Source organism: Lutjanus erythropterus, chromosome 20 (assembly GCF_056507025.1).
Source record: "Lutjanus erythropterus isolate fLutEry1 chromosome 20, fLutEry1.hap2, whole genome shotgun sequence".
Taxonomy (NCBI): domain Eukaryota; kingdom Metazoa; phylum Chordata; class Actinopteri; order Lutjaniformes; family Lutjanidae; genus Lutjanus; species Lutjanus erythropterus.
This window is the reverse complement of record NC_139336.1, coordinates 14,244,242-14,261,202: the sequence shown is the minus strand read 5'-3', so window position 1 is coordinate 14,261,202 and position 16,961 is coordinate 14,244,242. Positions and strand designations below refer to the sequence as shown.

At 40.7% G+C, this 16,961-nt stretch overlaps 1 protein-coding gene across 1 annotated transcript in view; it reads right to left on the bottom strand.

Moving 5' to 3' along the window:
* LOC146308244 (matrix metalloproteinase-17-like) overlaps positions 1–12,513 on the bottom strand; it is a 96,269-nt gene extending 83,756 nt beyond the window's left edge. The window contains exon 1 of the mRNA XM_084745745.1: positions 12,042–12,513. Coding sequence (XP_084601871.1) covers positions 12,042–12,176 — 135 coding nt within the window. The 5' untranslated portion in view covers positions 12,177–12,513. The remainder of the gene's footprint in view (positions 1–12,041) is intronic.
* Between the last annotated feature and the right edge of the window lie 4,448 nt (positions 12,514–16,961).

Below are 16,961 nucleotides of genomic sequence, written 5' to 3'. Positions count from 1 at the left end.
CACACGCCGTATACACTTACGCACAAACTACATCACAACAAAAGGTCATTCACCATGCACCATACCTGTTTTTCTGTCAAAACCTCAATCAATCAGGTAATCGACATCAATCTGTGTGACCTTCAAGGATATGGAAAACGTCAATCAAATCCACTTCACAGAAACCATTGTCAGTATACATCATAAAATGGATTTATATTATTCTGCTAACGTATGCATAGAGAACACACACTGTACATACACATGTATTTATGCATTGTCCTTGCACTGTATGCAGTTCATAAAGCCCACATGAAAGCCATGAGATAGCTGCCATGTGTTACTATAGTGATCCTTACAAAGAGGACAATGTCTCTTTGGTGTGAGCTGAGGAATGTTGGCCACTGGCATGTCGACAGTAAGTATGCACATACAAAAATTCACACACATACCATCCACATGCATGTGTTCATCGCCACATGTGTTTGACTCTATTTCTAAACTAGAACCCAGAGGAGCACGGTCCTGTTCTTAACATTAACCCAACTGCAAGATTAATCCTAGTCCAGACTGGAAATTCACACAATCATGAGTACCACTTGAAATTCAGCAGACTGTTAGAGGCTCATTACATTCACTTGATAGGAAGTTGAGTATCAACACTGGACTAAAAGAAAGTGGGCCTAATTGCCAGTGATAGTTGGATGGAGACGTAGCTTATCTCTGCCACCCACTCAATCTCTCTTGGTCCTCCTCCCCCTCCTGTCTAATTCTCTTCATTTCACTTGGACCTTCAGAGGAATGGGATCATGAGCACAGAACGGTCTTGAAGTTGACGCCACAGATGATAAGCAATCGTCCTCATTCATTCCCCTTCCCTTTTTTTTTTTAATCATCCACTCCACTGTGACTTGTTAAGAAATGACAAATGCTAATGAGAGACAAGCTATGAGATCACAAGCGTGGCGGTGACGCGCACACACACACAATCATGCGTGCGCACAATTCATGGCAACACGAGAAGAAACCGACATGCACACAGATACACACAAAACCGCATTTATTATAATTCTGCCAATTTCTGCAAGCAATTTCAGAGTAGCTTTGTTGTTGCTTTCATGTTTTCTTGATCTTACTATTAAAGCAGTCTATTGGCAGTTCGGCTGGCAGTGCAGTGGATTATTTTAGGCTTCGGCATGCGAGCCAGCGCAAGACCAGAAACCACTGTAATTACAAGATCTGGTCGGTCCTTTGAATAGCAAAGGCAACCAAAACCTTGATCTGGTCGAAGACAAGGAAGGGGAGGCGGGGCCCCTGGGGTTAAAATAGAACTGTCCACATGGAGTTGATTTGAGGTTTTCTATATGGGGAGCCCTGGAGTGGGCCTGCTCGAGTAATGAAGTCAGCTCAAGCCAATGGAAAAAGACTATATCGCGTGCAGCTCTGTTGTGGAGAACAGCACTCACTTGGCCACAATATTAAACCCATCACTACTGTCAAATCAAACACACAGCCTACTGTGCTGTGACTACGAATGGATGGTTTATATATCCACACTTGAAATGAAAAGCAAAGAAACTGATAAGATGCAGCCTTGAGTTCTTGAGTCAGCTCAGTCATTATAAAAATTAATTAGTGTCTTTGTATATCATACTGACATGCACATGCAATGTATGTCCCCAGAGCACAGGAGGATGGTTTCACAAAGACATTTCAGACTGATCTGTAGGCCACTCTTTAGGGGATAGTTGTTTTTTCCTTCTTGAAGTGGGGTTATATGAGGTACTATGGTCAGTGTATTACCTACCATAGATGACAGTCAGCACGCCCCCAGTTTGTCAAAGCACACAGGGGTTCTGATGTTGGAAAAACAATAAACTGCTGTGGACATGGTCATTTTAGCCACCTAAAAAAAGGCCCGTTAGAACATTTTCACTGCTCTACCTTGCCTTCAATAAGGCTTAGAAATAATTTTTCAATATTTGTATGGTATTCCACAATATACAATATATCTTGATATATAAATTTTGTCTAAAATAACATACTATAATTTCTCAAATACTGCCAATATATGATTATTTTATGGAATATAATGCACCACTGTAGAATAAACTACCCATCAGTATACTAAATGGTTAGGGTTGGGCGATAAGGACATTGATAATTTCACAAAATATTAACAGTGGGATTTTTTATATATAATCATCAATAACGTGGGAAAAGGCAAGTAATAGAACATGATAAAATGTATTGTGTCATTTTTTTCTAGGTCAACCTCAACTCTATAATCCATCATGAATCTTGAAAGCAACTATTTATGTCAGATTTTACTCCATTCTAAAGTAGCCCTCCTGGTTATTTTGAAAAAGAAAATGTGCAGTACACTGATAGCTGAAGCTAAAGAGAGACCTTGAGAGGCTGGTAGTTTGCCACCAGACCCCAAATCGAACTCAGAACTAAGATCCATGTTTCATTTGCCCGAGGAATCTTTCCTGAGCCTGACTGACGAGTTCGTTTAAATACTGAGCCCTGCTAAAAAAGGCTGATTTGAGATTGTAATCTATTATTACATTTAATTTTCCTTGTTGAGGTCTTCCAGAAGGCAAACCTTTTTTTCCTGCTGGAGTGAACAAAGCTGCTCAGTTTGATGTGGTTGCATGGCCAGCCATGTTTTTCAGTTTGGAAAAAGTCTTTATTTACCTGGAATACGCAATGGATGAATGTACATGTATGACTGTTAGTTAGATCAAAGCCATAGTCAAAGTCCATCTTTTTTAAGTCATGAATTCATCCAAATGTATCTGGTGTTGTCATTGACTAAAAACATCAGGCAGAAGTGCTGCAGCTGTGACACATCAGTCCCACACCACCGTGCTGCAGTGGCAGCCAATAAAGTGTCAGGGCCCTTGTGATCCTTGTTGAATTGGCCTCCAAGGATATTATAAACTCTGACAATCTCCTCAGGAACTCGCAACTCCCTGGGGAACTTTTACACTTAGCAAAGCTGCAATGACAGATTGATGGGAGTGAATTTAAGGACCAGTTGGTTTCCACAGTATCGCCTTCTTCCTGAGAAATAGAATGTGCTGTATGTTACACACTGGACTGTCTCTGGTGCTCTTTGTCAATCATTACACAATGATATACTTTATCCTACTGTGTAGTCATCTCCCACTTGACATCCCTAAAAAAAAGTGTCCTTGCCCTGGATATCAGGCCCAGGATACAGAGCGACAGACAGAAAGGTCACAAAGCTTGATGGAAGTAGGACAGCAGTGCTAAAAGTATCCTAATCCAGCATGACACGGCAATGAGGAGAAATATGAGTGAACTGGCATTTCTGTGGTCTTACACCACTCCTGAAAACAACTGTTGCAGACAATTACTTGAGAAGATCCTACAGGTTATGCTGATACTAGGGCTGCAATTAACCATTATGTTCATAATTAATCATGAGGTCTATAAAATGTCAAAAACTTTGCTCATCACACTTTTCAAGAGCCCAAAGTGATGTATTTAAGTAGCTTCTTTTGTCCAAACAACAGTCCAAAGCCCACAAACCCTTCATTTAGTATTATTAATGACAAAGAAAAGCAGCAAATCCTCACATTAAGAAGCTGGAACCAGCAAACATTTGACATTTTGCCTCTGAAATGACTGAAATGATTAATTGATTATCCAAGTATGGACGACAAAGGAAACAAACCTCTGGGCTCTACTGTGTTTTCATCATTTGGATGACTTCTGTGTCTGAGGCATCTCTGTGTAGACAGGCTACATATATAATGATCAAGAAAGAATTTCAGTCAAAGTAGTTGGCAATTAATTGATTAGATTAACCAATTAGTTGTCAACTTTTAAATCAATCACAAACTATTTTGATAATCAATTAATCATTTGAAGTCAAAATTCTCTGATTTTAGTTTCTTAAAGTTCCCATGAAACGGCTAGCAAAATGCTTATTGGTCATCTTGGACTTTCGGAAACACTGATTAACATTTTTCACCATTTTCTTACATTTTGTTGGTCAACAACTAATCAATTAATTAAGAATATTACTGACAGACTATTCGACAAGGAAAATAATCATTGGTTGCAACCCTGCAAGTAACTGACTAATCATTGCAGCTCTACATTCAAGAAAACCTAGTTCATGTCTGCCGTTCTTTAGATGATACATTGTTCACTTCCTATACCTTTCTTGACCACAGTTGATTAGTTATTTCAGTGCACTTCCTCCATCATGCTTTCCCTTGACTGTCACTGCATCCAGTTTTCTCTTTGAGTGCCCCTCTACCCCTGCGCCTCTGAGTGTAATCAGAAGAGCCATGATGTGCTGGTAGAAGAAAGCCTCCTATCTGGAATGGAAGAAGAAAATTGAAGGAAGGAGACTGAGAGACTGAGGGGACAGAATATGATACTGGCAAAATGCGCACTCATGAGAGGCAAAGAGAGAGCTAATGAGGGGTGGTGGTACTGGTGCCGTGCAGGCTAGTTGCAAGAGATCTCAGTATTAAGAGGCTGAGTGGGGAGGGAGGGTGGTGGGAGTAAGTGAAGGAGGGTAGCTTCTACCAGGATTTTTTTTCTTTTCTTTTCAGTTCAGTGGACACAAGACCAGATGGTATTCTCATCAAAACATTATAAAGCCAAATGAGAATTAGAAGCAGACTGGCAGGGTGTGGTTGTCCCACGCTTGTTTGGTTTTACTTCTTACAACACATAAAAAAACGACAAAAATAAACTTCCCTCGATGAAAGAGATAAAATCCTACACAGACGTTCTTTAAGGTCAGTCCCTACAAGACTGAATGGTATTTAAGGTACGTTTATGAGCAGATGATCTAGTCACCCCAATCTAATGACAACTGCTGAAGCGAGTACAGAACTGCATGTACAATACTGCTTCCAAAAGTGAACAGTCCATCGGAGCTCAGTTGTTCTGTTCTAGTGCAGAAAACAGCCATCAGGAGTAAAATGACATGATGAGCGTAAAACATACTGCAGATGACATTATAGCTGTATAGCAGTTCCCTAAAATGCTGAAACTGAATACTCTTCAGTGATATATATATGGCTAGATAACAGCAAACCTAGAAACTGCATGCCTCAGAGCTGTGCTCAAGTTTGTAGTTCAGTTAATTACGGTCGCAGAAGAGAGACGGATACATCCAGTGCTCAAGCTCAACTAAAAGCCGAGTGATGCAGCGTGGTGGCTCTGAAGTGTAATGGGACTGGGGAGCAGCAGAGCTGCAGATCAGGACACGGTTCTGTGGGTAGATGGCTGTTTTTGTGGACCGAGTCCCAAATGTATGGCAGTTACCAGCACAACTGGGCACACAAAGATGGGAGAACCCTCTCAAACCCTAAACAACCAATTATCCACCTGCTTCCAACAGCTGAGAGCAATTTTATCAAAGCAGGAGAAGTCTTATTTAAAAGTCAATCAGCAAGTCACAGGGGAGAAGTGTGTCCATGGACGGGTGCCCATCTGTCCATCTCTCTGTACAACTCCCTTGGTTCTCCTAAACCCCTCTTACAGCAAACCAACAACCTGGGAGCTGTGTCTGCATTTGTTGAGAGGACCACTTATCCCATTCGCTCCCAGGATGAAAACAAGTCATTGTACGAAGTTTTTGAGGAAAACACACTCATGCTATACACTACGTTGATCGACAGACAAGTAATCATTATTATTGCGTCATTTTTCAAGCAAAAATGCAAAACATCTGCTTTTTGTTGTTTTCTATAATTGTAAATGGAATATTATGTGGGTTCTGAACTAGGGTTGGGTACTAAATTCTATACTTTTGAGGGTACCAACAAAAGTTGTCAAAAGTATAGATACGTCAATACTTTTTAAACACCACATTGTTTAAAACAATACGATACTAGTGTTTGATAGTAACACAAGTACCAAAGCTTTAAAAAAGACCTAAGTGGTCGTTTAAGACCTCAGTTCAGGTTTCTTGGCTGAAATTTGTCTTGCATCCAGAGCGTTCAGGGACTTGTTTTGTTCCAGCACTGAGTGCAGGTTGTTAGTTTAAAAAAAGACGAAAAACATCCTTTTTTGTGCATCTTTTTTCCTTTTTGTTGTGGAGTCAAAAGAGGTATTGACTATCACTTTTATCCCTGTGTACTTGTATCTCAGTTTAAAATTCTGATACTGTGACAACCCTAGTACTGACAGAATTACATCAGTACTACTGAGTACCAAATCAGGTTAAATCTTGAATTTTGGCTCCTGACAGCGCATCTGTGTGAGAGTAGGCTAACTAGGGTAAAGAGGGAATGATAAAGAGAAAGTGCAATGTTACCCCTGCAGCTTATTCAAGTCACAGTGAGTCAGGGCAGTGGCCAGCCTAAAGCCATCATAAGGGTAATTAGACTTTTCAAAACTCTATGCAGAACACTCACTGTAGTATTTGTAATATAACATGCAAAGCTGGTGAGGGCAACATGTCTAACCGGACACAAAATATATCTAAAAGGTGAAAAGTGCAGTGTGTTTGATAGCCTGAAGTCCCCTGCAAGAAGCTGCTGCAAACATTAGGGCACCTGCAGCCAGCACCTAAAAATTTTAACTTCACCCTTCATGGACGACAAAACTTTTATGGGAGGCATCAGCATCTTTGGGTGGTTAATTAGCTTGCTTGATGAGTTGTTTTTGCAAATAACTTGGCTTTTTCCACTGTGTTGTTTGACATTGGCTTAGCATTTTTATTAGCATTAGTCAACTCAGCCCGCTGCATCTGAAATTCCTCACCAACATGATATTTTGTGCACTACAACGTGTAAGATTTATTACTATCTGAAACCTTATTATGAAATATATATTCATGAATTGCAAGCTATTTACAGGGAAATATTATAGTATGTAAGCACAACAGTGGTAACAGAAACAACAACAGAACAGGAAGGATATCACATGTGCTTTCTGCAAGACACACATGACAGTATTAAATGACCTGGTGACAGACTGACATGCTGGAGGTTTAAGTGACAGGTTCTGGGAGGGGAGAGGGAGGGATTTTACTTTGTGGGGTGTGTAAAGTGTTCTAAATAAATAACAGAATGTTATGAATAAATAATAATGTTGGAATTTAAAGCTTTGGACTTATTTGGACTGAAATTTAATTTTTATTATCACAGAAATATGCCAAATTCCAGGTACTGGCATCTAATGTGAACAACCTTATTTTAAACTGTTGATCATAAAAAACCAAGACATCTGAAGACATCACCTTGGGTTTTAGGAAAATGTGGTGGGCATTTTTTCATTATTTTTGAGAAGACAAAACCACTAATTAATCATGAAAACAAGGCGCTGGTTACAGTCCCTCTTCTAACCAATCCAACCTAGCTATAAAGCAGTTTCAGTTAATTGTTTTGGTTTGTAGGTTCATAAAACCTGTGGGCAGCTGCTCCACAGCACAGGAGCTCATATAAACCAGTTGTACGGCATGAAATGATGGAGGGCCGCAGTAAACACGCGGCTGATGAGCAGAGTTGAATACCTCATAGGCAGTAAACATAAACAGTTTTCTCAATAGCTGGTGAACCAAACTAAGAACAAACAGCAGTGAATTTCACTCATACACACTGGATATGTGGTAAGGAAAAGAACTCCAGTGATGCCGACATTGCTCAGTTTGTGCTGAATGTGCAAGAAGCCAAGTGTTTGCTCATGTACTCAAACATAGCTTGATGAGGGATAATATAGTATCAAGGCAGCTTTAAGGATTGGCTGACCAAACACCATATCATTCACATCAAACCTCCCAACATGTTGAATCTCCACTGTAAAAACAAGATTAAAGCAACTACGTGCACTTATTACAGCGGCACAATAATCTTTAAAATACAACTAAGCTGCAGCTCTGTCCTCTACACCTGTTCGTCTGCACATCCTAACCATTACCTGATGAAATTTTTTAGATGACTCAGTGCTCCTCTCTGTGCGACCCTAATCCTAAATCCCACACAACACCATGCGCCTGTCCCCAACAAACTTGTGGAGTTGAGGGACGATTCATGTCTGCAGCTAAGAGTATCTATGCCCGAGAAGATGAATGGTTGTCTCCTGGCAGCACACATCCACGGGGAGGTGGTCCAGCAACCAAAATACCTCAGCAATGTCTTTGATAATAGAGTTCATCCTCGAGCTTCTGTGCCCAAAAAAACAAGAGAAACAATGCAGTTTAGGAGAGAGAGAGAGAGAGACACACACACACTGAAGAGTAGCAGTATAACATCCATCAATGCTTTGGGATGTGAATTTGTTTCGGGTTTTTTGGATACTGATGCTCAGTAGTAAATGTGGAGAGAAACCGCACACAAATGAAAAATGCATGTTGATATTGGAGCCACTAAAGCAAACAATGAATTATGACGCTGCCTGAAAAGTTACTTCCTTAATCAGCAGCTGCGTTATTCTTCAAACTCCAAATACACTCAAAAATATAAACGAAACAATTTTGTTTTTGCTAAAAAGAATCTTTTTCTGTGCATACAAGTGCATAGTTTTTTTTTTTGTTTTTTTTTCACAAATTTGTTAAAAAGTCAATGTAGGCAGTTCTTTTCAGTGTCTTGAATCACTCAGTTCATTAAAAACTGGATACAGATACTGTTAGCAAACTGAAAGCTCACATTCTTACCCTATTATGTGCAGTATATATTTTTTCCCTGCACTCACCTGATAAGGAGGGAGCTGCTCAGCAGCAGCGTCCCACCGAGCTCCTGTTCACTGTGCAGTACGTGCAGAACTGCTCAACCGCTGTGAACCAGTCAGAGCTCAGTTCACACTATGTTGGTGCAGTGACATAGTCTCAGCCATCGATTCAGAGACTTTGTTTGGATACAGATACTGTAGATACTGAAAGCTCATACCCTATTATATACTCAAGCTGCTCAGCAGCTGTGTTAATAAGAGCTCCAATTCACTGTGCAGTACGCTAATGCTAAGCATTACGGTTGGGCAACTGAATGAATATATCATCTATCCACGATCAGCTGACTATCACTGTTTGCTTTTTTGACTGATTTTTAGGGCAATATTTGTCATTTTGTTTTGCTAATGTAATAGTCTGCAGAGTGACAGCCTCTGCTCTGCACCGCACTCTCACCCATCAGCGCAGTACACACCCACTCAGCCGACGAGTGAGCTAAACAGCCTGTCAGACTCCTTACACTCTTTTCACGTGGTGAATTAAGGATTTATTTTGACCAAATCAGAGTTGGTGATTGTTGGAAGAGTGGAGAGACTAACAAAGACGGTTTTGGTGAGTTTTCCGAGGAGTTAACAAAACAATTAAGCTCGTCTTAGTTCAGTAAAAGAGAGAAACTTGAAATCAGAAGCTGTATGGTTGAATTTCTCCATTTAAAATGGAAAATAAGTGTGAGAAAATGTAATTTCTTGACACTTTGTGAGTTTATTTTGTCTATTGGATGTAGTGAACATTCACGCACATCTTACAGCTCAGACTGCAGAGGACGGGAGGAGCTGAGGGGGGCACAAAGATATCGCCAATCGTCGATGGATGGGCTGACGATAATCATTTGGAAAATTTTAACATATTGCCCAACTCTACTATACTGTCATACTGTAGGTTTCACCACACATTGGGAACTATGTGAAGCGACACACACACATACTCCGCTCATATGAGTGTATCCTTAACAACTGTCCCTTTCAAAACAGTAAGGCTGTGCTTGTGTGTGTGTGTGTGTGTGTGTGTGTGTGCATGTGCAACAAAGTTGACATGGCAGACATAATTGTCCTTCCCTCTTATGTATAGCAGGCATATTTTTGTGACGCCTAATTGTTAAATAAAATATCTGGTAATACTATTTTCTCAGTGCTTCAGGACATGACGGGGAGGGAGAGGACATGGGCGACCTGCAGCGACAGGGTGACTGTGAACCACTCAGGTCTTCACAGTGTGTTACGATTCAAGAGGCTCAGCGAGTGAATCGCTGCATGTTAGCGCGCAAGTGACTGAGAGCTCAAGTGAACTGAATGAGAAGGGATCGTTTCAGGAAGTGATTCAATTCAGTTTGTTCACTTTGAAGATCCACTCTTTTGAACAAGATGTTTGTGAATGACACAACACTAGACCACCTCTCCTTTGCCAAGATAATCCATCCACCTGACAGGTGTGGCATTGCACTGGTGTAGACTGGTAGCCTGGCCACAGTAAAAAGTAACTCTAAAATGTGCAGTTTTATAATGAAAAAAGACACTGAAATATGGTGCTGCCTGTGCCAGTGGTGTGGGCAGGTCTGAGATTGAAACCCCAGCTGGCTGGGGGCTGGACAGTTTGTGGCAGGGGCAGAGCCTTTCTCTGCAGAGTTCTGTGCGCTTAGGTTCTCTCCTTGGTACTCCAGCTCCCTCTCACAGTCCAAAGGCATGCAGCATATTAGGTAAATTGATAACTCTAAATTGCCCCTCACACACACACAAAAAAATGGTATCTGTAGTCTTTGCCTAGGACTGGTCACAGCAAAAGGTCTTACCCTGATATTACTTACTCTACCCCTAACCAATGAGAGGCAGAGTAGGGTGGGTCATGACTTTGCCCTCCTGGGGGAAAAAATGGTATCTGTAGCCTGTGCTTTGGGCTGGTCACAACAAAAGGCCACTTTAAAATGTGCAGTTTTATCTTGAAATTATCTTGATTTGTTAGGCGCTGAACTGTGACTATTTCACATAGAGCTACAAATACTGATTTTTTTTTTCTTGGGAGGGCAAAGTCATGACCTACTCTGCCTCTGTTCGGCTTAACCTAATACTTGTACTCTAACCAATCACTCCTTATGCCTAACTCTAACCAACCTAACCATGAAGGCAACAAGTACTTGTAAATCAGAAGGAGAGTAGGACAACTTTGCCCTCCTGGGAAAAAATGGTATTCATAGCCCTATGTGAAATAGCCCTAGTTCAGTGCTTCATAAAAATATATTTTTACGAGATAAAACTACACTTTTTAGAGTGGCTTTTATTGTGATCAGCCCAAGAAACACCTGTACAATGATCAGGCTGTTTAATCAGCATCTCTATATGCCACACCTGTCAGGTGGATGGATTGTCTCAGAAGAATAGAAGTGCAACATGAAATTCTGAGAGATTTGTGAGAAACAAACCTTTTATATGCAAACAACAAGTTTTAGATGTGAAAAATAGGAGCAAAAACAACAGTGTTGGGTTTATATTTTTGTTAAGTGCATAAAGTCAAGTATATTGTTCATCTAACCTCTTGATGAAAATATTGTAGCTTTGCATCACTCAAATATAGTTCTTTGGAGGAGTAAGGTGGGTTCAGATTTATCTAAAACTATCATAAAGCAACCACTGACAAAACAAATTAGGTGAATATTCATAAAAGGGGCATTCATTTGCTCCATATTCCCACAATTATCATGCGCTACTGAACTAAAACTACTAAAAAAAACTATTAAATTCACAGCTCCCACCATATATAGGTTAATATACCCCCAGTCAAAACTGCTGCTCCATCACATCTCTATTTTAAACTCAGTAATTGTTTAAACTTGGCGTCAGATGATATTGGAACGGTCTTTTCCAGGCTTGACTGAGAAAAAGGAAATAGCCAATAAGGTCTTATGGCTCGGGTTTGTCAGTGTGCTGGAAGTGAGCCCCGTTTGCCATTTATCAGGGCTCGATATATTATGTCAGCATGCTGTGGAAGAGGTCGATAGTCCGCCAAGGCAAATACATTTACATTTATTTATTGCGAGCCATTACAGGGATCCTGATTCCTGCTTTGGAGAACAGGCTACTATTTTATTCTCCATCACATTCAGCCAGCAATGCCAAGCTGTGCATTGGACTGCTGCGAGGTGTTAAAATTCAGATCAAGTATGGGTAGGACAGCCAAAAGTAGGGTAAACTGCCCCTTCCTTTAGAGGGGCATGGTGTAAAAACGCGCCATATATGCTCAAGTGGAAAACTTGGAACACCTGAGTGGAAATATGTCAAAAAAAAAAAAAAAAGTGGTGATAAGTAGCAAAACTTCCAGCCCCATGTAGGAAATGTAGAAAACTTACCACCCCCGTGTCCAGCTGCTCGGTGGTCACAGAAGGAGCCGCTCCAGTCAGAGGTAAAAACCACAGTATCTGCACCAGCAGCAGCATCTCCGGAGAAATATTCCTCATCCACTTGTGAACAACCAGAGAAATCATGATGCCCTATGACAGTCTGCTCCTGCAGGGCTCAGACACCGACCCCGACAGCCGCATCCACGGGATAAATCACACGCCGGCACTCCTCCTGTAAAATTAACCCGCATAAGTCTACCTCACTGTTGAACGCAAACACATAAAACACATTAAAACAAGCGGCGGTGGAGACGTTTAAGGATTTACAAGTTTGTTTTCCTGCAAAACGTCACTTCTAACTATCAGCTATACGTGGTTGTGATCAGGTGTAAAACGTGTGTGTTCTTCTCCTAAATTAAAGTCCAGAGAGTCAGAGGTGATATCCCTGCAGCGAGACGCGCGGCCGGGCTCTCCTCCTGCTCCAGCACTGGAAAATGAAAGCAGCTGCGTGAGGTTTTGTCCCGAGCAGCGGCGGAGACAGACCGCTCCGCTCGTTGACGCACACACGGCGAGAGTGAATGAGCGTTTGGCTGGGAGGATTCAGGGAAAGGAGGGAGGAGGAGGAGGAGGAGGAGGAAGAAGAAGAAGAAGAGGGGGTGGGGGGGTACAGCGCCTTTCTAGCCCACTTGGACACTGCTAAATTCATGACGCGCGTCGTGCGTAAGTTGAGAGTCTCAAGGGTTGAGACCAAATACACAAAACACAATTTGTCAGTGTTGCTCTCTTGTTCTTATACGAAAATTATTTCGGGGTTAAGTGGGTTTGACACGTCCTGGAGTGAATCCAGTTTTGAATTAGTTAGTCTGTGTTTTATTCCAACTTTATCCTAGCATGTAGATCGAGTCAGGGGCGGATTTATTCATTTTGGGGCCTAAGACAAGCACAAACATGGGGCCCTCCATCCACAACATCCATTGTTCTCCTCTTTTTTCAATCCTTGAATAAATATGAAGTCATAAAAACATTTTTTTTATTTATGCTGGAGTGTGGAGAATTAATTGAGGAGTGGATACTACTGTATCTCTTGGCAGATGGCAGCAGGGTGAACTGGCTGTGGCCAGTATCGTCTTTTAGTTGCCTCTCACTTCCTCCTTTTATCAGCACTGCTGGGAAGCTTTGTTTCATTTTTTTAACAGTCTGTACACAAGCCATTTGTTTACACCATCGACAATAAATAAATATGGGCACCACAGCTCCACTTTCATCTTCGGGAAGAATTTATTTGGCTTATACTAGGGTGTTTTAGTCTGGCTCATGTCCATGGCAATGGCAGGACTTATGACCTACAATGCAGCGAGCCACCAGGGGGCGATTGAGATATTTTGGATTTGCTTTTAGAGCTTTCATTGTTGTTGTATAGGTTTACATGAGTTGGCCACTGAGACACTCATGAATTAAGCATTCTGATGACATTTTAGCATATGGATTTTGAGAAAGACATAATTAATTAGTAAGAAGGAAAAAAATAACTCTCCTAACCGTAGGACTATGAGGTGTTTTATGAGGACCTTGGCAGCTTGGAGCCGAAGGCAGTGTCCAACCTTTGCCTAATGTTAAGTTCCCCTCTGCAAAGAGGAGTTACAAGAAATAGAACCCATGTCTAAAAACAAGAGGGAAGTTTTTATGACCTTTGTTTATGTTCTTGCTGCAGGCTAGTTGTGTGTTTCTGTGCATACATTATTGTGACCCTGATCATCATCATCACCTCCACTTCTCAGGCCTTGGTGGTTCTGGTGACAGTGGATAAATCAACCACGCAAGGCCTGATTACAGCCCGTGGGTGCCCTGAGAATAAGATGTGGGGCCCTATGGACACCTTCCATGTAAGTTACTTAAATTAGAAAAGTGCACAATTTGAACAAAATATAAATACTGAGTAATATAACTATTTATCAGCTTATGGCTATTGGGATTGCAATGTTGGTCTGTTGGTCAGTTACATGGTTGTGACGAGCCCCAGTGAGAGGTATTATGAAGAGCCCTCATGCACGCGAGTTAGTAGTTATGAAGAGCATATGCACCAACACACTGTTACCGGGGATTTCCACCAGATGCGGCTATGTGATGTCGCGTGTGCGCCGTGGTTTTGTTCCGTCATAAGAGCGACTGCAATTCCCACCAGAAGCGTTTCAGCAGCGGAGCGTTTTGCCCATCTGATTATGTTTACTTGCTCTGTGCTACTGTAGGACCTGCACTGTTATATTTCCGCCCCTCCTGTTGGTCAATTACAACTACTGGATGGGTTGCCATGAAATTTGGTGCACACATCTATGCATCTCTTAGGATGAACTGTAAAAAGTGAACCCAAAACATCTCCCCCTGGTGGCTGACTGTAGTGTAGGTCATAAACCCACCTCCTCCATGTTAGCAAAGGGAAATGGGCTACAAAAAAAATCAGGGCACACTTTTAATATTTTTTTTCCCCAAAGATGGCCTCCATCACTTTAGGCCTTTTTTTTATCATGCTGCTGTTTGTTGAAGTGTTCATTGTTCAGGCAAAGTTGATTTAATTTATTATTTGATGCTATAAAGAGGGTGTTTCAAGTGATAATTGACAGGTGAGCCCTTCTCGCGATTTGACCAGCTGTATAAGTAGAACCTCACTCAAATCAGAACCGCAGATTGTGGCTCCAAATGATGTCATCATTGCAATATAGCAGCATTTGTATCCTGGATATTTTGGCCTAATTTTTGCACAGTGGGAGGAAGTGGAGAACTGTCATCCTTCTTTATTTACTGCCAAAGGTATGCCCATGTTAGCATTTAACGGTGCTGCCAGCATGGCTGTAGTTTCTTAGTGTTGTTGGCACAGGGTCTTGCTACAAGACAGGGCCTAAAGATTTAGTTATAAATTAGGATCCAGGTTAAAGGACGTTGTCATTGCAGATTTATCAAATTACCACAAACCATACACACAGTAACCTTGGGACTTTGCATCCAGAGTCCTGGGACAATTGTCTGCTTTGACTGCTTAGATTTCACAACATGTTTTTCATATTCTCAATTTTCATTATTCAGTGTAAATCACCTACACAACATGAAAATGCAGAGCTGATGCATGTGTAATATCAAAGGGGACATCCAATCTAAAACCACAATCATGTAAAATGGCTGTTGGGAAATGAAATTAAGTTTAATGAATTCACTGAGCTACAACTATCCCACAGAGAGATACATATTCAGATGTTCAAGGATTGTTTTAATATGTCAGAAGGTCTCCACTACAAATGTGTATATACCATCACTTCTTTCTTTATTCTTTATTTTTTATTATTTCTTTTTTTTTTTTTTCCAACATTTTTTTTCTTGTGAGGAAGTGTGTCTTTAATTATTGTCTGATTATGTTCATATTTGGCCTGGATTACGTTTTTGAGAATAAAAGATAGAAAGACTAAGCAAAGGAAATAGCTAAGGGATACAGAAAAAGGGAGAAAGTAATTTTTAGTCTTGAAACTCTGAATGCAGCCTCGAGTCAACTGTCTGTCTTTGGTTGCTCTTTCACTGCATCACCAAAGAGAAATCTCAAACTAGATCACCACAAAAGGTCATTCAATTATTTTCCATCCAAAACCTCAGTTAATCATATACACATCCACTTTCATCTTTATGCCCTTTGAGGGCACGTATGGATATAAATCAAATCCATCTCTCAGTGAGCAGGGACAAACTGCTACTTCTACAGTCACTACTGTAATAATAATAAGGACTTTCAATTAAAACGTGGGCAGTGGGCAGTGAGCATTGAAAGAGTTAAATTACACCCAATTAAATATACATATCAGCAGAAGCTAGATCATTGAAGTAGAGAAACTGCATATGTCTCTGAAATGCAAAGAAGTTTTATTTTGTACCCCTCATTACACTTCTATTTTCACCATATTTGAGAAAACATCAGAGGGAAGCACAAAACAATTTTCTGAGCTGCAGAGATAATTATGACATGAAACAGTTGTATCAACCCACAGCCTTTTTTCTTCAGAGAAAAGATTAATGTACTTATTTATTTTTGTTGTGTTGCATGATGTTTAAATCCACCAGGTAATGAAGGAACATACTGTAATGATGAACAATTAATAAGACCTACATGCCCCTGTAGCATATTGACCGTTTAGTAGGTTGACTAATCAGTTGATGTACCAGTGAATAAGAATCTGAACTAAAGGTTTTGAATTCATCCTACTGTCTTTTGTGGTAAGAACAACACACATGCACAAATACACATACTTTCATTTCTTATTCAGATCCATTGCAGCATTCATTCATCACCGTACCAGAGGAAAAAGACATAGAAAATATGTTTTTTGCTCAGCAGCATTAAGCTCTGCTGTCTTAGTGCTGAAGGCTCAAAACTTCTCAACTTTTTACTGCTTCTAGTCTCAGTCAGACTTGTCGCATAGCCACAACATTATGATAATTGTAGCATCTGATCGTCTCACAGCATGCCTGCTGGCAAAAAAGCAACTTCAAGTCATTCAGTTTTATATTAACAGAAGGTTAAAACATCATTTTACTCGTCACAGTCTGCTCTGCACATTTTACCTGAAGTCTTTCACCATCTTCACACTATTTCCCCAAGAAATTTAGCTCATTTTCCTCGGTCTGATCATATAATTGTAGGAAAGCCCATTGCCCAGTGTGGACGTGCACTGAATTGAGTTTGTTGGCTGATATATTGTAACACATGCAATTTAATATTTGTTGAAGCATTTTGTGCCAAGTTGGCTGCAGACCTCTTGCACCGCCGAGGTTAGAAACTCAAAAGATAGACGAATATTGTCAAATGTCTGGCATTAGCTTTGCATAATGTCATGAAGTATCACTGAGGAGTGACGTGAATGTTTTTTTTGTGTTGCTTAGTTGGCTGTTGTT